The sequence below is a fragment of the Rutidosis leptorrhynchoides genome, chromosome 4 (assembly GCF_046630445.1).
Source record: "Rutidosis leptorrhynchoides isolate AG116_Rl617_1_P2 chromosome 4, CSIRO_AGI_Rlap_v1, whole genome shotgun sequence".
Classification (NCBI taxonomy): domain Eukaryota; kingdom Viridiplantae; phylum Streptophyta; class Magnoliopsida; order Asterales; family Asteraceae; genus Rutidosis; species Rutidosis leptorrhynchoides.
This window is the reverse complement of record NC_092336.1, coordinates 503,914,112-503,938,738: the sequence shown is the minus strand read 5'-3', so window position 1 is coordinate 503,938,738 and position 24,627 is coordinate 503,914,112. Positions and strand designations below refer to the sequence as shown.

Here is a 24,627-nt window from a genome sequence, read left to right as displayed (position 1 = left end):
AGATGATGGTGGATCTCCTCAGAATATTCCAGAAGTCCGTAGATCTGAACGAAGTCGGATTCCATCGAGTAGATATCCAGAATCCAAATACCTTCTACTTACTGAAGATGGAGAACCAGAGAGTTTTCATGAAGCAGTAACTCATAAGGATAAAGAAAAATGGTTGCTCGCAATGCAGGGTGAGATGGATTCTCTGCAGAAAAATCAAACTTATGAGATTGTAGAACTTCCACGCGGGAAGAAGGCACTGAAAACAAATGGGTGTTCAAGCTGAAAAAGGATGGTAGTGGAAAAGTGGTGAAATACAAAGTACGGCCTGTAGTCAAAGGATTCTAACAGAAGAAAGGGATTGATTTTGACGAGATATTTTCACCAGTAGTCAAGATGACTTCAATTAGAGTCATACTTGGATTGGTCGCAAGTATGAACTTGGAGCTTGAACAGATGGATGTAAAGACAGCTTTTCTTCATGGAGATTTATATGAAGAAATTTACATGAAGCAGCCGGAAGGTTTTGAGGTTTCAGGAGATAACCTCGTATGCAAGCTGAAGAAAAGTTTATATGGTTTGAAGCAGGCACCTAGGCAGTGGTACAAGAAGTTTGACTCGTGCATGGTGAGTCAAGGGTACAAGAAAACTGCAGCATATGAGTGTGTCTACATTCAGAAGTTTTCTGAAGGAAATTTCTTTGCTCTTCTACTATATGTAGACGATATTTTGACCGTAGGGAAAGACGCAACGAAGATCAACCAGCTGAAGAAGGAACTCTCTAAGTCTTTTGACATGAAAGACTTAGGACAGGCTCAACAGATTTTGGGAATGCAAATAACCCGATCTCTAAGGAGAAGTATATTGAACGAGTGCTTTCACGTTTCAATATGAACAATGCCAAACCTGTTAGCATTCCATTATCCAACCATTTCAAGTTAAGCAAGAGTTCTTGTCCCTCATCCAAGGAAGAGATCGGGGAGATGTCTTCAGTACCATATTCTTCAGCAGTTGGAAGTTTGATGTATGCGATGGTGTGTACAAGGCCCGATATTGCTCATGCAGTGGGAACGGTGAGTCGTTTTTTATCCAACCCCGGGAAAGAGCATTGGAATGCGGTAAAATGGATTCTTAGATATCTTAAAGGTACAACAAATCTATGTCTTTGTTACGGGGGAGCTGATCCAATCTTGAAATGCTATACAGATGCGGATATGGCCTGAGATCCTAATAGTAGGAAATCTACTTCAGGATTCATTTACACTTTTGTAGGAGGAGCTGTTTCATGGCAGTCAAGACTACAGAAGTGTGTTGCATTATCCACAACTGAAGCAGAGTATATTGCTGCTGCAGAAGCAGGAAAAGAAATGTTGTGGTTAAAGCGTTATCTTCAAGAATTTGGAATCAAGCAAAAGGAGTAAAAGGTATATTGTGACAGTCAGAGTGCTCTAGATTTGAGCAAGAACTCCATGTACCATTCCCGTACAAAACATATTGATATTCGCTATCATTGGATACACGAGGTAATTGATCGAAAACTGTTGAGACTAGTCAAGATCCATACAAAGGAGAATCCTGCGGATATGTTAACGAAGGTGGTGACTCGAGAGAAGTTGGAGTTATGCAGAGACATAACTGGAATGTTCGTGGATTCGGCTGGAGGGGGAGAATTGATAGTTTCCAGCCATAATCCAGCTTCACCTTCTAGATGCCGTAATCAAGATTTGTTTCTATATATTCAAAGAAGGCAACTTTGATAACTCATATGGAAGTAGCAAAGTTGAATACGATGACGGTCGCCCACCTTCTCCGTTCACACGACACCTTCCTCGTTCACACCTATCTACCGCTATAAGATCTTAGCTATAAATAGATGTGCAAACCTCAGTTGTAAATCATCCAAAAATCACTCAGAGAAGTGTAATCACAACCTAGAGAATGTGTGTCAGTTTGAGAGTTTTTTTTGTAAGAGTTTTGTAATACTCTGTAAATCTATTCTTGTAAGTAATAGAGTTATTTTCTCTCAAATTTGTATCTCCCAACGTCCATGCGATCCTATCTTCCTAACAAACATTTGAGATAATACTCACTATAAAGAAATGATAAATTAGACAGCCTATGATCATTCATTTTCCATCAGGCAGGGGCAGCCATTGAGGACACTTTCAGAACCTTGACATTCATGGAATATGATAACATTCTGTCTGAGTTCCCTAAATAATCAACGCCAGTTAATTGTCCAAACATACGCTTACATAGCTTTTAATAATCTCGTTAAACACTCCTAAGTTCATACTACGAAACAATCATGATACAACTATAAACAACGATAACCTAACTGAAGATATCATCAATTAAATCAGTGATAAATAGTAATAATCATCTCAATCAGCACATAAACATCTTAACGTGTAATCACTCACAAACATCACAATCAAGTCAAACTGAAGTCTAATATCGAACATAACAATATTTATATATGCGCAATTCACCAAACTTTTGATGCTATAATCATCTTCAAATAAAGTGAAACGTGAACAAAACTACACCAGCGACCAGCATTTTTGACGTAATCAAAATGAACGAATGTGAATTCAATTGATTAAATCAAGTTATATATTATATGTGTTTAGTTGATGGAAACCCTAACTTAGAGAAAATGAAAATTAGAAATTGTTTTAACAGTGAAACTGACCTGCGTGAGTTGTGAAGAACGGAAGTTTTTAGCATAGAAAATTAAAAATAAAGAAAATTATTAGTAATAAAAATGGGTGTCTTTCCAAAATCTTTAGGTATGTTTACCCGAAAAGTAAGACGTGGGTCCTCCACTAACTTAAATTAAGTTCTTGCGGGTCATCCAATTTACGATAATCAAACTGCAATTGTGGCTGATGTTTTAACCATTAATGGGTCTCAAAGGGGGGGAGGATGATCGCGACTGTCAAGATGGTAGGCCAGTTGACGTGTTCGAAGACTTGGAAGATGATGAAGCGGTTGAAGACTTTAATGATGGGGTTATTCACTTTGGCTCTTTAGGCGAAATGGATGCTACGGGTTTGGACTCTGTTTTGGGATCGACTAGGGTTCATAGGCATCAACATTCGACATATCTCAATTTCAAATGATATAGTAACATTTACATACTTCATCAATATTTGTAAATTCCTTACATACTTAGCCCTTTTAATTACTACTCTATTACACATTTAGCTCATCAATATTTGTAAATTCCTCACATATTTGGGGGGATAAAGGTAAGTTTTAAAAATAAAATCATGAAGAAAACAATAACAAATAACTCGATCACAGATGTAGAACCAAAATCAATCAATAATCGAACCAAATAATCCACAGAAAGATTACACAGTGAAACACTCTATAATACATAACAGTTCATAATAGGTGAACAAAACAATCAAGATTAACTCCAAGATGAAGATTAATCAAAACCCTAATGTGATGAACAGAACAAGAGAAATAAATCACTTCCAGATAAAAAAAGAAAAAACGATACAGAATAGAATGAAAAAATTAATGCCTCAAAACTCTCTTATATAATGCCTCATGGTTGGATCATAGTTGGGCTCTTTCCTTCACACTTGGGCTTCTGACATAAATGAGAGTCCAATAACTTGAATAATAACTTAGTCCAATGGGCTTCTTAGCTTAACTATCAGAACTGCACAGCAACCCTTCTTGAATCAAACAATACAACTTTGGTCCTTTAGTTCCATGTAACTTAGCCAACAAAGGACATCACAACAATCTGCAAACAAAAACTTAACCCAAAAGTAAGAACAATGCATTTAGGTTCACCATGTTAGATTGATTAGTGAATTATTTGTATAATTCAATACTCCCCCTCAATCTAAACATGGTAACTATCAACCAATGTTAATTTTTCACAAAATAGTTTATGTTGTTCACCAGTCAAACTCTTTGTAAGAATATCAGAAATATTTTCAGAAGTATCAATTTGAACTGTATGAATAACACCCTTTTCAATTTTTCCCCTTACAAAATACAAATCAATCTTAAAATGCTTTGTTCTTTCATGAAAAACAGGGTTTTTTGCTATCTGTAGTGCAGATTTGTAATCACGGAAAATTTTAACAGGTAAATTTGTTTTTACATTCAAATCTTTTAAAATTTTCAAAATCCAGATTATTTCACAAGTTACATAAGCTAAGGCTCTGTACTCAGTTTCAGCTGAAGATCTTGAAATTGTTGACTGTTTCTTTGACTTCCAAGAAATTAAAGATTTTCCAAGAAATACACAAAACCCTGTTACAGATTTTCTTGAAAAACTGCATTTTCCATAATCTGAATCAACAAAGGCAGAAAGATCATACCTATCATACTTACTTAAAAAGATACCTTTACCAGGAGTTTCTCTTAAATATTTCAAAATTCTCATAGCAGCTTTTAGATGTGATGCCAAAGGAGAATGCATGTGTTGACTCAGACAGTGTACAGTATATGCAATATCAGGTCTAGTTAAAGCAATGTATATTAACTTTCCTACTAACTTTTGATATTCACTAATATTGTCAAGCAAGTAATCATACCTACTATGCTCATGTAAATTAGCAAAGACAATACCACTTTCCATAGGTGTTGCAACAGGTTTATTAGTTAACATACCAAATTCAGATATGACCTCTAAAATATATTTTCTTTGTGACAAACAAACACCAGAGTCATTATTAACTAATTCAATTCCCAAGAAATATTCCAAATTTCCTAAGTCTTTGATTTTAAATTTTGTGCTCAAATAAGTTTTACAATCTTGAATATCTTTCAAACTACTTCCAGTAATAACAATATCATCCACATATACTAATAGATATATGCATGCATTACTAGTAAATTTCACAAACAGAGAGTAGTCATTAACACTTTTAACAAAACCATATTCATAAAGAGCATCACAAAATTTTTCATTCCATTTTCTTGGTGCTTGTTTCAAGCCATACAAAGACTTAACCAATTTGCACACTCTTTTGTCATCTTTACTAAAAAATTCTTCAGGTAAGGTCATATAAACATCTTCATTTAGATCACCATACAAAAAAAGCATTATTAACATCTAATTGAAACAATGGCCAGTTTTTACTAATTGCAACAGTGATAAGAGTTCTGACAGTGACCATTTTTACAACAGGGCTAAAAGTTTCATCAAAGTCTAGCCCTTCTCTTTGGTTAAAACCCTTAGCCACTAGCCTTGCGTTATATCTATCAACTTCTCCAGTAGACTTATGTTTTATTCTAAAAACCCACTTACAACCTATTGGCTTTCTACCCACAGGTAAATCAGTCAAATACCATGTTCCATTTCTATTTAATGCTTCCATTTCTTCAATCATAGCATTTACCCAGTTCTGATTGAGAGCAGCCTCTTTGTAGGTTTTAGGTTCACAGTCTTTTGAAAGGTTAGAAATAAAACAGTAGTTTTCAGAACCAAGTTTTAAAAAATTTACAAAATTGTTCAAACCATATTTAACCTTACCATCAAGAACAAAATCCTTTAACTTAGATGGTAAATTACTTTTCTACTTGTTCTTCTTAAAACAGGTTCTATTATAACTGGATCAGTTATATTTTCAAAAACATTTTCATCAGAATTTTGTTCAGTTTCACTATTAGTACCCTCAGGGACAGTATAATCATTCTCATCATTGGAAGTTGCAGGTACATCATCAACACTTAAATCAATTGATTTATTTGTTGAAGTGTGGTTGCCATCATCCATAAGTCTGTCTCTCCCTTCATCATTGGGATTTAAATCATTTTTAGCCTTTTTTGACACTAAAACATTTGCATTAAAGTAAGGTGAATAAAAAAAGTTTATATGATTTAATTCACCTTCAGTAAACATAGTTTTGTAAACAGAATCAATTTTAAAAGTAAAAATGTGTTCATAAAATTTTACATCTTTGGAAATTAGAAAACTTTTTGTTTCCAATGAAAACAGTTTATACCCTTTTTGAACACTAGAGTAGCCTACAAAAACACATTTTTGAGACCTTGAAGAAAATTTATCACTAACATTTAAAACAGTTGAAAAACAAAGACATCCAAATGATTTCAAGTGGGAGAGATTTGGACTATGACCATAAATCAACTCATAGGGGCAACTTCCATTCAGAACAGCAGAGGGTAGCCCGTTAATCAAGTAAGTAGCAGTTAATATACATTCAGACCAAAGATAAAGAGGAATTCCCCCTTGAAACATAAGGGACCTAGCAATATTTAAAAGGTGCCTATGTTTTCTTTCAGCAACCCCATTTTGCTGGGGAGTATAAGCACAAGAAGTTTGGTGTATTATACCTTTATTATTTGTGAAATTATGCATCTCATTATTTAAAAACTCAGTTCCATTATCACTTCTAATAACTTTTATATGTTTCTCAAATTGAGTGAAAAGCATATTAAAGAAGTTAACAAAACATTCAAAGACATCTTCTTTAGACTTAAGCAAATATACCCAAACAGCCCTAGAGAAATCATCAACAATTGTCAAAAAATATCTAAAACCATCTTTACTTTTGACTTTATAAGGACCCCAAACATATAGATGCATTAATTCACCAACTCTGCTGGTTTTATGATCACTTAAAGGAAATGGCTCTCTAGTCTGTTTGGCCTTATGGCACACCTCACATGGAGAACTTTGGGTAATTTTTAAGTTTAGCTTTTGTCTTAGAACATTCATGACTTGGTCAGAAGGATGACCAAGTCTGCAATGCCATATATTAAATTGCTTCTTTGAGTTAACAGATATATTAGAAGCAATAATCTTACTTTTACTCAAATCATCAAAGAAGTATAATCCACCAGATTCACTACCAGTCCCCATCAACTTTCTTTGCACTAAGTCCTGAATGTAACATTTACTTTTGTCAAAACTAACAACAAGATTATTATCTCTAATAAGCTTATTAACAAATAACAGGCTGACACAATACTGTGGAATTACCAAAACATCATTTAGTTCAATTTTATCAGAAAGTTTTAAATTTCCCATTTGTCTTATTTTTGGAGCAGTACCATTGGGATGATTTACAGTAAGATTTAAATCAGACACATCTACAACATTAACTAATTTTTCATTAGAAGAAACCATGTGTTGATTTGCACCTGAATCTATTATCCAACCATTTGATATACTTTCTGAATTTTGAACACTATTTTCTGAAAAGAACATTTCAAAATTTTCATTGAAAAAAGTGTTGTTGTTAAAAAAACTGTGATTATTAAACTTGTTACCTGCCATATTGGCATTCACATTTCCACTTCCAGGTTGCTCCTTAATCAGACTTAGCAGTTTCATAATTTAATCACTAGCGAGTTGAACAGAAGAACTACAACCTTCACTCTTGTCAGTAACACAGTTATTGCTATTAAATCTAGGTGACCCTTGATTAAATGGTTTCTTTATATAGCCTGGAGGGTATCCTATTAACTCATAACATCTATCAACAGTATGGCCCAACATATTACAATTTGTGCACTTTAAAGGTGGATTTCTATACTTTTTCTTATTAAAAGAATTATTTGTATTACCAGTATTACCCACCTTTCCCACAAAAGCATTAGTTTGACCTTTTATATTATTACCATTAGGTGTGTGTAACCTATGTGATTCATCCCTTGAGATTATTGAAAAAGCTGTTTTGACATTAGGAACAGGATCTGTGGTTAAAATCTGACTTCTAACAGTTGTATAAACACTGTCAAGACCCATAAGAAATTGCATCAATTTCAAAAATTGATTGTGATCTTGATAAGACTTAGAGGCCTTAACAATATCATCAATCTTGACCATCTCATCAAATTGTCTCCACATAGCATTGAGCTTGTGGTAGTAGTCTGATAAGGATTGACCATTTTGACTACAAGAATTAATTTGTTGATACAAATTAAATGTAACAGAAGCATCTACTTTATCATAAGTTTCTTTTAACTCAGTCCAAACAACTTCTGCAGTTTTAGAAAAAATTTGTCCATTATAAACTTCTTCAGTTAAAGATACAAGAATCCAAGAGAGAACCACTGAGTTACACCTATCCCATTGGCTTAACAAAACATCATCATCTTCATATTGAAATCTAGGACAAGAACCATCTATGAACCCTAATTTGTTTTTAGTTTGTAAAGCCAGTTTTATAGCACAACTCCACACATTATAATTTTCAGTTCCTTTAAGTTTATGTGTAATCAAAGAGGCACCAGAGGTGTCACTTGGGTGCAGATATAAAGGGTCATTAAATTCAAGATCACTTATCTTAGTACTACCAGCATCACTCATATTTGCAGAAGAAAAGCAAACAAGCAACAAGATAAACAGATAAACAAACAAGAATCAACAAATAATAACAGCAGCAAGCAACTAACAAGTAGTAAGCAACAAATAATAGCAAATAGCACACAAACCCCAACAAATCCAGGGTCCAGGTACCTGTAAGGAAAAGAATAACAAACCCTAATGGACTGGCTACTAGCCAGGCAATCTGCAATAGCAAAATACATAAATATGCGAAAAATAAAAAAGACACAAAAGACAGAACAGAGTAATAAGGTCAAGAAGAAGGTTCTTCTTGACTACTCCAAAGCCTGGAGGTGAATTTGGACTGAAATAGACAGAGCCAGGGTTTCACACCAATCACGTTGGTAGATCAAGGATGCCTATCTCCCAAAAACCCCACGAATGTGACTCAGAGAGTGGATAACGAAAGAAGACTTACAGTGGGTGTGATTGAGTACAAAAGAAAAGATTATCAGATGAATTGCAGCGGAAGAACACAAAATCAGGGTTACGAGAAACCCTAATTTTACCAAAATAGGGTTTGTTCAACCAAACACCTTAAATCACCAGATCTTGACCCAAAAAACGTCCCACAGTCTTTGTCGAACCCAATCACAGTAAAGAATAACCAGATCTTTCAATAAACTTGAAAAACCCCAAAGTGAGAAAACCCTAATTTTAATCGATGAAGAAAAATTAGGATGAATCACAACCACTGATAAACCGTATCACAACCACATCTCTGATACCATGAAGAAAACAATAACAAATAACTCGATCACAGATGTAGAACCAAAATCAATCAGTAATCGAACCAAATAATCCATAGAAAGATTACACAGTGAAACACTCTCTAATACATAACAGTTCACAATAGGTGAACAAAACAATCAAGATTAACTCCAAGATGAAGATTAATCAAAACCCTAATGTGATGAACAGAACAAGAGAAAGAAAACACTGCCAGAGAGAAAAAGAAAAAACGATACAGAATAGAATGAATAAATTAATGCCTCAAAACTCTCTTATATAATGCCTCATGGTTGGATCATAGTTGGGCTCTTTCCTTCAAACTTGGGCTTCTGACATAAATGAGAGTCCAATAACTTAAATAATAACTTAGTCCAATGGGCTTCTTAGCTTAACTATCAGAACTGCACAGCAACACTTCTTGAATCAAACAATACAGATTTGGTCCTTCAGTTCCATGTAATTTAGACAACAAAGGACATCACAACAATCTGCAAAACAAAAACTTAACCCAGAAGTAAGAACAAGGCATTTAGGTTCACCATGTGTTTCCAACCATACCCGTAGTAACGTGTTTTTAATTCTGTAAATACATAACGCTATGTTAAATATGAATATGCAACCCGAAAAACCCCGCAGCATCGCTCGGGCCGGTATTTTTCTAGTTACACCTATTTCTATTTCTATTAAATTAAAATTAATTAATTAATTTAATTTAAAACATCAAAAGAAGTTATACGTTGTAAATATATTACGGAGTACTTATATTATTTAGAGATAAATTGCAGGTTTATTGTCTGTTAATAATAAACCTTTTTCAAAAGATGGGCAGATGGCTAACAAAACATAAACGTTTAAAGAAGTTATGTAAATACATTATAAATTCAAGGACTTAAACTGAAATATATAAAGTCGGGTAACGAACTAGAAACTAGATAACTAAAAACGAACAAAACAAGTAATTTCAAAATAAATATAAGTCGGAATTTAAATGTTGAAAGTACCAACCTAATTAATCAACAATGGATCATTCCGAGGACGTCGACAAATTTGCTTCACTAATCATACCTAACTGCCAAATCTCCGCTTCACAGGAAGCGAAATTGCAGTCTTGCTCTTTCGCACCTCAATCTGAAGTATTGCCGGAAAATGACGTTCAATCGTCGGAAGACGCGTGGGAACAGGCCACCGGAGTATTAATGGTTTCGCAAAGTTCTGAAGAGTACCAAACTCCTCCAGAACATCACCGATCTCATTCTGAAAACTCGAGTAACGATGGCCACGTGTCGCCGGCTGCCGTCGATAAGGAAATTACGAGTCGTGACGGAGATGCAGTGATTGTATTAGATGACGACGATAATGATGATGATTGCGATTCTGTAATTAATTTACCTAAAGTTTTAAAAAAATTGCCTAATGAGAATGCACATGAAGTGTTTGTAGAAATGCCTGAAAGAGAACAAGAGGCTGCTAATGTAAGTGGTACAAAAGTTGATATGACCTTATTAAACAAAGGGAAGCGTAAATTGCCGTTTTCGTTGAACGTGCAAGAGATAAAGAGGGACGACTATTCTAAGCATCAGACGTTTATGGATTCCTTGAATCGAGTTTCAAAGATGTTGGCGGGGGATGTAAAAAGTAAGGTTGGTGGTGATGTGGAGATTGATTTTTATGCCACTGCAAAAATGCGTGGTATGACTTTTCCTCGACCTCATTGGTGGCCACCCGAAGGTTCTGAGAAATGATTCATTTCGTGAATGTTGTTACTTTCTACGAATGATGTTTGATGGTGGTAGTTTTATACTATACATTAGGTTACGTTTAGATTGTTAACTTTTAATTGTATATATGTTAGTTATGAAACACTTGAGGTAGTGTTTAAATCATTAACGGAATAGTTTGTCGAATGTATGTGAATGTATGTAAACGGTAAACGGTAACTGGAAAAGTTTCTCCATGTTAAGGCTATTTTTAAAGGGAAAATATTGCAACTAAGATGTACGCGGCCTAATGGCATCATTGGGTCGTAAATCCAAACTCGTATGGGATGGTCGTAAATGCCCGATCTGAAGGAGATGGGCAACATAACAGTGTTTGTAAGTCCATATAACCATTGATATACAAAATGCTTTTGCTGTGGCTTTTTAACCAGAATGGCCTATTCTAGGGATTAGCTGCTGGCTTTTGTTAATAGCACCAGTCGGATCCCTCGTCTGGCATAAAACAAGCAAGTGACATACTGACATGGTCACCCTCTAAGTATTGATTTTGTTACGGAGTATATGTTTTGTATTCGTTCGATTCTTGGAGTACAAGGTCCATTTGAGCTTACTGTACCATATTATGTAAATACATTTACGCTGTAGTATTGATTTGTAAATGTGTAAGGTAAGTTTGGTTTAAAAAAAGCTTAAGAATTACCGTTATTGTGGACTATTTTTCGTTACACAAACTACTTATTCACTACTATAATTGTTGGTATAGATCGCAGGACTGATGATACAAATAGACATGGCATGAAAGGGGTATTTCTAATAGTGTAACTAGGGATGACGACGGAGAATCCCCAAATTCAAAAACCGAGGATGGGATTACCCCTCGAGTCTCCATAGTCCATACCCGTACCCAAAACCGCACCTGATGGCCACGTCTAGGCAGGGGGCCGGGGGGCGAATGTTGATTAAGCGGTGTGGGGACCAAAGACCTCACTAGTTTAATTTTTTATAAAATACTACTCCAATTGTAAAGAACTATCACTAAATTAAAAGATATAATATACTGAAATTAATGATTTTATGGAAGTAAACAATTATTTATTATTGATTTTTTTTACAAATTAATGCTCAAGTTTTATAGGACTCCTTTCAGTTTTGATCATAAAATCGTCACTGCCTCTAAATGTGATGAAAATGAAGTTTAAACTTAAGTTCTCTTTTTAATTGTTTAGAAGAACATTTTCTAATGATACGCCTACCAGATCCCTATCCAACATACGTAAAAACTTATCAGAAGAAATTCATTAACTAATGGTGTACGATACTCATATCATAAGGTTAACGGTCACAAACATATTTCTTCTAACAAGAACAAAACCCATCGGGTTTGTAACTGGAAGACGAAGAGGCTATCAGGCTGCAAACACTGTGTAAGCTTTAAAAGTTGTGTTTACACGTAAGCCCTGCACATGACAGTGCGCGTACGACAGTGATATGCCACGTCAGCTCATCATAGAATGACACCTCATCATGGTTAAACCTATGATAGTGCAAACCCTAGTACTTGCCTATAAATAATACCGAGTTACTATCATTTCATCGCACACTAACACTACTTTATTAAGGCTAATACTTTCTCTCTCTAAGACCTCTATCTCTAATTGAGTCGGCAATCAACTCAACCGAGTTCTCTACCGAGTCGATCTGTCATAGTCATAGATTGATTGTGAACCACCATCTTGAAATCGTCATCTATATCTGTGTTATTCATTGTAACCGGACCGGAGTGTAAACAATCTATCCCCAAACATTCTCTCACTCTTTACACTCAATCTATAACTAGATACCGCATATTCTAACCGGTAACCAAAATACACTTGGTCATGTCTCATGTATTGCATCGTTGCAAACATGTCATGATCATAAATTTCTTGTTATATGATGCTCATCTATGAAGCAAACCAATTTAAAAAAATTATGCCGAAAAATTACCATATTAACTATTAGACAAAACTTATGAATAGTACCAGGGGTATTTTCGCCTTTTCACCTTTTTTCCCTTATTTCTTTCAAGTAACACCACAAAAGCCCCCCACACTTTGTTCAAAAATTAAAATCGGCCCCAACACAGGGGGTTAAAACGTCAAATCAAAATTTTCATAAAATATCTTAAATAAACTCCACTCAAATATTCAACAGGTCATATCTTCTCGCTCGCAACGAGTTAAATTTTTGACACCATCCTTAAACTCGAAATAATTTTATGAACACAATGTCACTAACTATACGCAAAACGGACACTTTTAAAAAAAGCTAAATATTTAGGGTACTTTTCTTATATGTTGATTTTTCACTTGCAAGCTCCGTAACTAAACATACTAAAATACATTAAAAATCGAACCCCCGCCGCGAAGCGAGGGTTCGAAAACTAGTTAAACCTATTATTAACATTTATTATACATATAATAATCCATCATGAGTGGCTTAGGACTAGGCTCGCGGCTGAGGTGGAAACTTCGGGTTAAATCAATAATTCTAATATTCACTCGTAATCTATTTCTCTGAACTTATTTTTTATAAAAATAAAACATATTGTACACTTTGCACCTTGCAGATTTTTTTGTTCAATTCTAGCCCTCGCATATTTTTAGTTTTCTCTTCTAAAATTTCACACTTGAACCCTTTAGAATTATTTTTTCAATTTTAGCCCCTGCCAATTTTTAATTTTCTCCCTCCTATTTTTTTTTTATAAATTTAGGTCCTCCCACTTTCTCACCTCATTTTCTAATTATTTAAACCATATAATTTTTTTATTTTATAATTCTTTCCTTTACTTATTTAACAAAAATTTTCTTAACAATATTTTTTATTTCTTTACTTGCATTATATCATATACTCGCTTTTTCATTTTGAAATGTCCAAAACTAATTGTTCATTTTCAAATTTAGATAAAAATAATGTGAAATTTTTTTTCTATGCCCTTATTTTATTCATATAAGACAAAAGATATATTAAAAGTGAGGGGTAAGACTAGAAAGTAACAGCAAGATAATGTGATAGATATGTTTTCTTAAACTGTATAATTTTTGTCTTGGGACAATAGTTTTAGGACGGATGAATTATATTATTAGTTAATATATAATCAAAAGAAGAAAACAAAACCACTATACGTTTTCTCTACAATCGTAAAAAATGTTTGATATGTTGAAACGAATTATTGACTATTTAATTATGTTAATCTCTTTAACGTTAAAATTAATTTATTAAAAATATATAGTTATATACCAAAAAAAATTCAGTACGTGCGGCGGACCACCTTCATCAATCAATAAAGCACCACTTAAATAATTAGAAATAGTCGAGGTCTCAATGAATATAATGCAATAACTATAGGGATCAAAATAGAAATCTTTCAATTTTTTACAAAACTAGAAAAAATCCGACCGCGCGTTGCTGCGGTTGTATTCGACGCGCGGTCCAATTTGGATATACGATGTCCGTTTCGCGTATAGTTAGTCGTGTTGTATATGTATATATATGTATGTAATATAGCCCGAAATATTTATTTTTTTTAACGATGTCCGTTTCGCGTATAGTTAGTCGCGTTGTGTTCGTAAAATTATTTCGAGTTGAACGGTGGTCTCGGAAAAATTTAACTCGCACCGAGCGTGAATATAGGGCCCGTTATATAGTGTTTTTTTAACGATGTCCGTTTTGCATATAGTTAGTCCCGTTGGGTTCGTGAGATTTTTTCGAGTTGAACGGTGGCCTCGGAAAAATTTAACTCGCACCGAGCGAGAAGATAGGGCCCGTTATAAATTCGGGTGGAGTAAGGTTTTTTTATTTTAATTAAATTGTAAATTTACGTTTTTTACCCCTGAAAAAGTGTAAAGCTGAGGGGTTGTTGTGTAATTTGTGCGAAAGTTGGAGGACCATTTGTAGTGTGAACGCAAACTCAAAGCGATAATCCGGGAAAACTGGAACGACCAAAAATGGGAGGAGGGTTAGTATGTAAAGTATAAAGTATAATATAATATAATATAATATAATATAATATAATAATATAATATAATATAATATAATATAATATAATATTACGGTGTAAATTAGAACTTTGAAGAACCGTTTCTAAAAGTTGAAATCCCCCAAATTGTATTGTCGACTGCCTCCTAGGGTTATTGTTTTAGCGCCGTTAAATAATCATCTCCGCCAACCACAACTGTAAACAACAACCAATTGAATCGAAATAGTCGCCGGAAAACAACTGATTGGAGATGTCGAAGAAAAACAATTTGTCTCTAAGAAAAAAGCAGCACGAATTCGAGCTTCGAAGTAACAATCATTCATTTCAATACAACTTTATTTTTAATTAGTTATTAAATTGTAATCTAATCTTGTTATTATATATTTTGTTGAATTAGGAGAACAGGAAGCGAAAGAGAAGAAAGAGAAGAAGCTACAAGCTAAGAAGAACAAGATGAAAGTAAGTGGATTTGTGTTTTTAGTCAATAACATTTGTTTTACAGTATTAAATATAGTTTTATTTAATCTTAAAATCATCAATTCATCTTCTTGATAAATGAGAATAATTAGTAGAATGGAAAATGCTATATATTTATGTAATAATCACCGAGTTAATCTCAGCTTTTAAAAGCATATTAATCCTTATGTAATCAGACGTTTAGAACAAGTGTTAATGTTATACTGTTAGATTGCATGATGAATGCGCTCCACTTTATGAATCTTTTTGTTGGAATACATGAACCGAAAGTTTGAAACGATGGGCTACTTTTCAACTTAGTGGATTGACGTTGATCTTTACGAGAATTAAATAACTAAACTACATTTTAGGCCACTTACATGAAAGCTTTTTCTTTCAAATTGGTATCCAATATTCATTTAAATTGCAGGGTGGAGTACTGATTTATCTAGATTTTTTAAAAACTGGATGATTGTCATGTTATATCTGAAATGGTTTGATACTAGTTTGCTACTTTAGAAAAACAATAGTTAGTATTGTGTTATGCGTATGCGAATATGAAAAGTACTACGTTGTGTTGACAAAATTAAAAAATGGATCATATTTTGAACTAGAAGATTCACTGCATTGTCGTTGCCACTTGCCCAAATGAGTTTGATTAAAACAATGGATGTAAAACAGTGGCTTTTTTTGTATATTTCACTGTATACTTTCCCCAAATTTTTTACAGTAGTGCTGTTTGCAACACTGAAACTCTCCATACGCCATACCCCTCCTTGGTGGGATTGGGGTACCTCTTGTGTATTTTCAACATTGAAGCTGATTTTGGGTTTAGCTTGTTATTAGATGACAGATGTAGAGGCTAATCTTGATTGTATACAAATTTATAACCTCATCGATCAAACTAGAGTTGATATAGTTATGATAGCTTCCATTATCTTTATTTTATCTTACCCAAAGTATAAGGAGAAAAACACCTTAAACTTACAAGAATATTATTTAGTTATAATGAAAATACTAGTAGGACATGAGAATATAGCAAGTAACTGAATTTCTATGTGAATATTGCTTTGTATGACAAATCTTTGATGTAAACTTTGCTTTTTTGATTCTTGTAAAGTCACGCAATCTTTAACTTTCATGATTAGGTGGATGGAAGTGCAAGCAAGAAGAAGAAGGGTAGCGGTGGGTTTACAGTAGGGAAAAAGAAGTTAAAGACTAGAATGACACCATTGGCGAAGGCTAAAGCTGCTCAAGCAATGGAAGTTGACAATTGAGGTCAAACTTTTATAGCTGCATCCAACAGATTTAGTTGACAGTAACTTTTCAAGTGAAAATGCTTTACACCCGATCTTATTGCAAGAAAGTGTTTCCCATGTTTTTCTTTTCTGTTTCTATGATCCGTAGTATCCGTTGTTTTTACTCGAACCAGGACTACAATTGGAGTTTTGTTTTATGTTTTTCTAACAGCATATACTTCCTAATTTCCATTTTGAATCTATATTTGATATTTAAACTTTTAATTTTGTAGCAATGTTGGGATGATTTATCTCTTCAACCATTGACCTTTACCTTAGTACGTCTTGAATAAATACCCGGTTTAACATCTGCAAACATTCATCAGTTGTGCTAGCTATTACCAGTAGTTACTTGATAAGAGCTGATATCTTTAGTAAGTCCATACTTAGGCCACTTACTATCCAAAGGTCAAGTGGTGCGTTTAATATTCGCCAAGCCCTTCACAAGATAGGCATACCTCCGTCAAAGGGTGCGTCAGTTAAACCTGTGGTGATGGTTTGACTGATAGACATGGGACCCACTAATACTTAATTGTTTTGTTTGCAATACTTTGTGTTTTAAAACTTGTACCTATTATATTTTATAGGTATATTTGTAGGTACCACGTATTATTTAGTGTAAGATATGGAGGATTTAATTAAAGGAATGTTAAAGTTTTTGGTGTTGATACAAAGGAGAGGAGTTCTGTTAAGAGCTCTTAATATAGGATGGGGAGCAGTCTTTTTTTTCACTTCTAACCCGATCAAAAATGATAATAATTGAAAAAGGGAAAATATTTTGATTATTTAATAATGAAATGATTGTATTTTTTCGCAAATTATATATTCCCTCCATCTCAAAATAACTGTCTACCATATTATTTATATCTGTCCTAAAATAATTGTTCACTTGTAAAAAATAACTCATAAATATCATTAAACTATCTTATTTACTCTCATTTATTACTCTCTTTTACTTATATAATAAAATATATTTAGTCAAACTTACCTTTAATATCAGGGTAAATTTGACATTTATCACATTTATCTTAAATCTAACAAAAATTACTATCAAACACTTAATTTGGAATGGAGTATTGTTTATTTGTATTGTATACGTAGGGGTTACTATATTTATACGGCTGATTCTCTGTCTATATTGAATAGATATGAAATGAATAGTCGACATTACATTTTACAAGATATTTCTTTATCAAATTCTTTCGATGATTTTTGATTAAAGAAAGAAAAATAATCCCATAACCGATAACATAAATTTTATGTTGGATGTGGTGGCTTTTGGAATCATACAAGTATAGAACCATGTCGCCCCCACACGTTATTGTTGGCTTGTTCCCTTGTTTTTATTTTTATTTTTTGACACATTCTTTTTATACAATTTTTTGAAACTAGTTTATAGGTCATAATATAATTATCATTCTGAAAGAAACCAAATATTCGTACTTATTGACTTATTGTTACCATATACTGAAATTAGAAATAAAGTATGTACCGACGCATTATTTTATTTTTGTAAATTGCAAAACTTTATTATAAAGTTTAAAAATAACTGGGACTAGGAAACAATTCTAGTGACCACGTAATACGTAAGACCATCTTTAACCATGTCGGACAAAATGGGCGTGTTGATAGGTAGGGGTGGGGTGCTTGACATCAGTGGCGGAACTTGACCCCGACTCGGGAGGGGGCGAACTAATCGAAGGGGAGTAAACGCTAAAAAAAACTTATTTTTCCGTAAATATATAGTATTTTTTTTTTAGTGTAATTTTTTTTTTCCCGAAATCGAGGGGGGGCGGATAACCCCTTGGTCCCTTAAATGTTCCGCCCTTGCTTGACATGCGTGCTATTAAACTGGTAAATAATGAGTGATGTTTTAATAAATGATTAGAAAGTAGGTGAAATATTGGATAAAAACTAAAAAAAAAAAAACAAATTCTACCAATTAAAATTCAGCATCCCACAATTTTTTCGCGGGATAAACTTCTGTGAGCACGCCATTGTTATTAGGCGTGTTGGGTAGCACTTGGGAGAGCACTCTCCGTTAATGAAGGTCCAAAATGTACTGTGTGTTTAGAATTAAACGCTTCATTATTGTTTTCAAGTTAATAAACAAAAAACCATAAGTTAAATCAACGCAATAATTTTGAAATGGCATGATTAAAGCAAAATAACGATAAAATGCATAATGAATTAATGATAATGATGATATACAGCGAGTAATCATCAAAGTTTCACTTTTTCTCATTTTAACCCTACACAAATTTTTTGTCTTGATTTCAACCTCCAAATTTCAAAACATTGATGGTTTAACACTTGAAACACTTTACGAGGATATTTGCTTATACTTCAAGATTACAAAATTGACTGAACCCATATTATTTTATCCGGCAACTAGGCATATAAAAACTAACCAACACACCAGTAACCGTTATGAAATTATTACGTGCAGGGGTATATTTGGTAATTCACAATTAAATGTGGATCCTGTGTGAAACAGGAAATGGTGTTTAGCAGCTGATGTGATTTGCTGATCATACTAAAGGTTTTCAATTTGGATTCTGCTGTTGAAATTCAGAGACTTGACAAAAAGTTAGGGTTTTTTTGGGTGTGTGTGATTCAAGAATTATAAAAGGTGCAAGAAAGTTGACTTTTTCCTTTTTGGTGCTTACTGGAGTAGTTGACTTCAAAAAACAAAGAGATTAATTATACAAAAAGGTATGATTTTTAACTTTATTTTTTAATTTTCTTTTTTGGGTTTATCTCTTTGGAGTTTAATGCATTCAATATCACATCATTTGGTTTGTAATCATCTATAATCTCAGCTTAATTTTATGATATTTTCAAAAACTCTATGGAATTTGTGTTTATTCAAGAGTGACATATATTTGTATCCTTCTGTATGAAACTTATCATGTTTAAGCTTGAAAGTGGAGTTTATCTTTGATGAATCTTTTGAATTTTGAATTTGATGAATTGATATTGCTGAAAGTAGTCAGCTTTTATTTCTTGATTCGGTAGTCAAATCTGGTACCTATTTAGATAAATATAACTTGGATTCTTATATTAGTCTATATACTTTTTATATATGTAAGTGTAGTTAATCTTTTTATAGGAAAGCAAGTAGGTGTAGTTTATGTTTTGAAAGATCATGTCAATTTCAAAGAAAAAAAAGTAATTGTTCATTAATTTGACACACAGAAGTCAACAGCAAAACTTTTTTGGGAATAATAGATATAAATATTCTTGACTCCAAACTGAAATCAGAAGTCTTATATTTCATTACAGTAGTGTTTGGATGTGTTTTTAAAAAGTGATTATTGCATTTAGGCTGCATACATAAACTATTTGTTCATTCTCTGATATTTATTGCTTTCTTGTTATAGTGAGAAGTCTACTTTATGGGTTCGCTTTGCACCAAGCTCATTCCGTGCTGTCTAGTCTCGTCACAGGATTCATCGGTTCTCGAGGATCCAAAAGTTGGTATGTTTTCAGCTGGATATTATAGGTGGCAAAATGAGCAGTTTGGGAAAACTGGGTAACGAGTCAAATCGGATGGGGGTTGACCATTAGCAATAACTTAGAGTCAAATTGACCCATTATGACATATTGTGTGGTTTTATTGTTATTTAAGGGAGCAAGGAAGAGGAGTCGAGTGACCCAACTGCGTTCAAAGAATTCAAATTGGAGCAACTTATAAATGCGACATCTGGTTTTGCTGTTGAGAACATTGTTTCTGAGCACGGTGAGAAGGCACCAAATGTCGTCTATAAAGGGAAACTCGACAATCAAATGAGGATAGCTGTAAAGCGCTTTAATCGATCAGCTTGGCCTGATTCTCAACAATTCAAGGTACCAGTGTACCGCTAATAAAAACACTTTGTTTGTTGATGGGCCAATGCTATATTTATTTAAAGTTAAGTATTAGTTATGAACTTCAGTATTAAATTGAGAATGAAAGTACTAAGATAAGTTTGTGCAATCCATATGTGAATATCTCCATCCCTTAGTACCTTACAGATCTTTTGGTTGCTGCTGTGTAAAAGCTTCATTGAATCACTATATTTAAATAAAGAAATTTTCTTGAATTTTTAGTATTATAGACCCTGAAGAAAAAAGGATTTTATGGACTTTGGTTTGTATACGTTAATTTGGGCAAACTTGTCACTTGTCATTTTAAATTTTATTCAACATTACTCGCACTTATCAAAAGTATGCACCGTCGTTGGATTGATATTTGAGAATGTGTGAAATATTAGGAAGAAGCAAAATCTGTCGGCCAACTTCGTAATGTCAGGCTTGCTAATCTCCTTGGTTGCTGCTGTGAAGATGACGAAAGATTACTCGTGGCTGAATATATGCCCAATAATACACTTGCAAAACATCTGTTTCATTGTAAGGATTTTTTTTTTCCTTTTTAAATAATTAATGACCAAGATCCTTTGTATTGAACAATATAGGAGGTTGATGTACAGTTTAGTATGCTTTGGGGCGTTTTTAATCTATTCAATCTATTTGACCCATTGTAAAAGACAAACTTATATAACTCTACGGTCTCTACCCATTTGACCCGTTAGCAATCAAATATGACATGTTGACACAAATGGTCTACATTCACATAAATGAGTTGCAATTGTGTATTGTGTGTGTTTCTTTGCCGTGGCTTACGGTATAAGCTCTGTTAAATTAGGGGAATCACACCCAATGAAGTGGGCAATGAGGTTACGAGTGGTGCTACATCTTGCAGAAGCTCTTGAATATTGTACAAGTAAAGGCCGTGCTCTTTATCACGACCTCAATGCTTATCGAGTCTTGTTTGATGAGGTAAAGTTATGGTTTTTGATACTTTTTCTTGATTCTTGAATCTTCATTGGATCCAATTATTCATGCGTTATATTTTTACAGGAAGGTAATCCGAGACTTTCATGTTTTGGGCTCATGAAGAATAGTAGAGATGGTAAAAGTTATAGTACAAATCTTGCGTTTACTCCTCCCGAGTATTTGAAAACCGGTACGTTTACATAAAACTAAATTCAAGAGTTTGTTTTTATTCCATCATAGTTGCAAATGTTTCCAAGTTTTGAAATTTTTAAGCTTGGCCTACCTCTTTACCTATAAGCTTGTCATTATTGAAGGGTATTTTGGTAATTTTACAAGTATTCAACCACTTTTCTAATATTTATGCAGGGAGAGTAACTCCAGAAAGTGTCATATATAGCTTTGGGACTCTTTTGCTTGACCTTCTTAGCGGAAAGCACATTCCTCCTAGCCACGTAAGTACAGACATTATTACGAAAGATGAAGCCTTGTAGATAATTAGTTCGAAATCGTATTTATATGAATTTGTTTTGTTGTTTTAGGCGCTTGATTTGATACGGGATCGGAACCTTCAAATGCTTACAGATTCATGTCTAGAAGGACAATTCTCTAATGATGACGGAACCGAGTTGGTGCGTCTGGCTTCTCGTTGTTTGCAATATGAACCCCGAGAACGCCCAGATCCAAAAACGGTAGTGTCCGCTCTAATTTCTCTTCAAAAGGAGACCGAGGTTTGTTGACATATTGGCCCTGTGAATAATACCTAACTTTTGCCATTTACAGAATTTGTAGATCATCAAAACCATTACCTGCATTTGAGGATCACTTATTGTAATCTAATATAATTTTTTGGCATTTAGATTCCATCACACGTGTTGATGGGTATCCAAACGACTACCTCATTTTTACCTCGATCTCCACTTGGTGAAGCTTGCTTAAGAATGGATTTGACTGCGATACACGAGGTTATGGAACAGCTTTCTTATAAAGATGACGCAGGACAAACAACTGAGGTTATATATAATATCTAATATCTAATATTCTTATATTAAACTATTTTGTTTGTTGTTTGTATGATTTGGTTCAATGTTGATTTACTCGGGGTTAGGTTGTATGTTAGAGCTCCCTTCATTAGTTAGTGCACAATATTGCTAGTGGATCATCATATCTTTTCACACCAGTTATCGAGCCTGCCATTGTACCTCAATTTTGATCTTCGGATCCTTATTAATTTATATATTTATGTATTTCGCCAAAACAAAGGTAAAAGAAAAAACTATTTTGTAGGTTTCAATCCACTTTAAAGAGGTATCTAACTATGGACTTTTGACCACTACTTTCTTTTAACCAAGCAATATAGATATAGATTTTACCCATTTTGTTTGTTTTTACTGTATATCTTCATGCGGAATTGGTCTGTTTTACAAAAATGGGTTGAAAATGCCACCTCTACTACCTTAAGTTAGACGAAACTTTTACCTAATAGTTCTCAATAATTTTCAGATGAAAAATGTTGCCAGCTGTATATTAGCTTTTGATACTTTCTGATTTATTTGTTTTTCGTTTAAGCTCTCGTTTCAAATGTGGACCGATCAAATGCAAGAGTCACTGAACTCGAAAAAGAAGGGTGATGTTGCATTTCGGCAAAAAGAATTTAGCACTGCAATAGAGTGCTATACGCAGGTAATTTCCCTTGTTTACTTGTTTATTTTAATCAAGGTTGTAAAAATCGCTACTCGGGGAATACTTGGTCGGGACATTGTACTCGGAAACTCGGGGGTACTCGAATGTTGACCAAGTTTGACTTAGACCGATTTTCCGAGTAATCCCAAGTTTTGATCGATTTTTCGAGTAATCCAGAGTTTTGGCCAAGTTTGACAAACCCCGAGTTGTAAAAACCAAGTACTCGCCGAGTAATTCCGAGTGCTGCAACACTGATTAAATACGAGTGGAAACAACCCATGTTTTTTTTTTTTTAAAGGCAAACTCACACACCTACCTAATACTAACGCCGATATATACACCACGAAATGTCCTAAGCAGGACTCGAACTATGAACCTCAAGGTTGTAAGGGTGACCTCGATACCGCCAAGCCGTTGGCTCTTTGGTGGAAACAACCCATGTAGATCACTCAACCGTTGTTATTTTATTATATTGTGCATCTTAGTATTCAAATTGATTATTGTATCCATATATACTCATGATCCTTTTGATACATACATTCATACATATAGTTGATCTTTCTTTTGTTTGCAGTTCATTGAATATGGACCAACCGTATCTCCTACTGTATATGCTCGGCGTAGTTTATCGTACCTCATGAACGACATGCCTAAAGAAGCCTTAAGTGATGCTATGCAAGCACAAGTGATCTCGCCTGTGTGGCACATTGCTTCATATCTACAAGCCACCTCACTTTTCGCCCTTAAAATGGAAACCGAAGCCCATGTGGCTCTTAAGGAGGCTGCCACTCTCGAATCCAAAAAATCTGGAACCACCACCAATGGACAATAACCAAGTTGTTGCCATTGTCGTATATTGTAAATTCTGTTATTTATAGTTGACGTGGTTTTTTTGGTATGAAAAATGAGAGCCGATTAAACGGTTCTTTTATATGCGTTAAATGACGATATTGCCCTTGGGCTTTATGTTGATTTGTTATTTACTTTTCTTTTTGCATGTGGAGTAAATTATGTATTGATGGATAGAAAACAGATATGGTTTCTTAAATCTTTTGGGAAATCTAATTGCAAAGTAAGAACTCGGTTGATAATACATGGTGTAGTTTGTGTACAACAAGATTGTGTTGCCCCTTCTCAGTTTTTGACATTCTGTTCATGAGTATGTAGCTACTTAATGTAGTTACTTTTATATTCTAAAAGTCCGCGAATGTAAGACATTGTGCACACCCAAAACATTGTGGTGTTTACCATTGTAGTTTAATAACAAAAGTTTCCATTCCCATTTTTTTTTAATAGACCATATCTGCATGACTGCATCTGTATCATTTGGCTTATTATTTTTTCTTATATATTTTTTATAAAATATATATTTTTTAATTTTTCGTAAGTTTCTTTTTAAAGGTTTATATCTATACTCTAATTGTAATTATGAACTACCAAAGTACTTACTGTATATAATGGAAATGTATAGTGTTGCATACGATTTCCATCACACATAGCAGTCATGTTTACTGCTAAAATAATTTTTAAGATATAAAGTGAAATCATTTTCCGCAGCTGTTATCATTAGTTTTAAATAGGTAGCACAAT

At 33.9% G+C, this 24,627-nt stretch overlaps 4 protein-coding genes across 4 annotated transcripts; 2 read left to right on the top strand and 2 right to left on the bottom strand.

Annotated features, from left to right (window-relative positions):
• Positions 1-3,856: 3,856 nt before the first annotated feature.
• On the bottom strand, positions 3,857-5,029 carry LOC139842455 (uncharacterized mitochondrial protein AtMg00810-like). Its single transcript, XM_071832594.1, has one exon. The coding sequence runs from the start codon at positions 5,027-5,029 to the stop codon at positions 3,857-3,859; it is 1,173 nt and encodes a 390-aa protein (XP_071688695.1).
• Positions 5,030-7,324: 2,295 nt separating this feature from the next.
• On the bottom strand, positions 7,325-8,299 carry LOC139842454 (uncharacterized). The gene has a single exon (XM_071832593.1). It carries the CDS (start codon positions 8,297-8,299, stop codon positions 7,325-7,327), a length of 975 nt encoding a protein of 324 aa, XP_071688694.1.
• Positions 8,300-14,897: 6,598 nt separating this feature from the next.
• LOC139844791 (uncharacterized) lies at positions 14,898-16,775 on the top strand. The gene is made up of 3 exons (XM_071835017.1): positions 14,898-15,093; positions 15,183-15,244; positions 16,390-16,775. Exons 1-3 carry the CDS (start codon positions 15,036-15,038, stop codon positions 16,516-16,518), a joined length of 249 nt encoding a protein of 82 aa, XP_071691118.1. The 5' UTR covers positions 14,898-15,035; the 3' UTR covers positions 16,519-16,775.
• Positions 16,776-18,917: 2,142 nt separating this feature from the next.
• LOC139844790 (serine/threonine-protein kinase BSK7-like) lies at positions 18,918-24,132 on the top strand. The gene is made up of 11 exons (XM_071835016.1): positions 18,918-19,254; positions 19,923-20,019; positions 20,171-20,388; positions 20,796-20,931; positions 21,227-21,360; positions 21,442-21,547; positions 21,724-21,809; positions 21,897-22,085; positions 22,215-22,367; positions 22,924-23,037; positions 23,612-24,132. The coding sequence occupies exons 2-11, from the start codon at positions 19,938-19,940 to the stop codon at positions 23,867-23,869; spliced, it is 1,476 nt and encodes a 491-aa protein (XP_071691117.1). The 5' UTR covers positions 18,918-19,254; positions 19,923-19,937; the 3' UTR covers positions 23,870-24,132.
• The last annotated feature ends 495 nt before the right edge of the window (positions 24,133-24,627 follow it).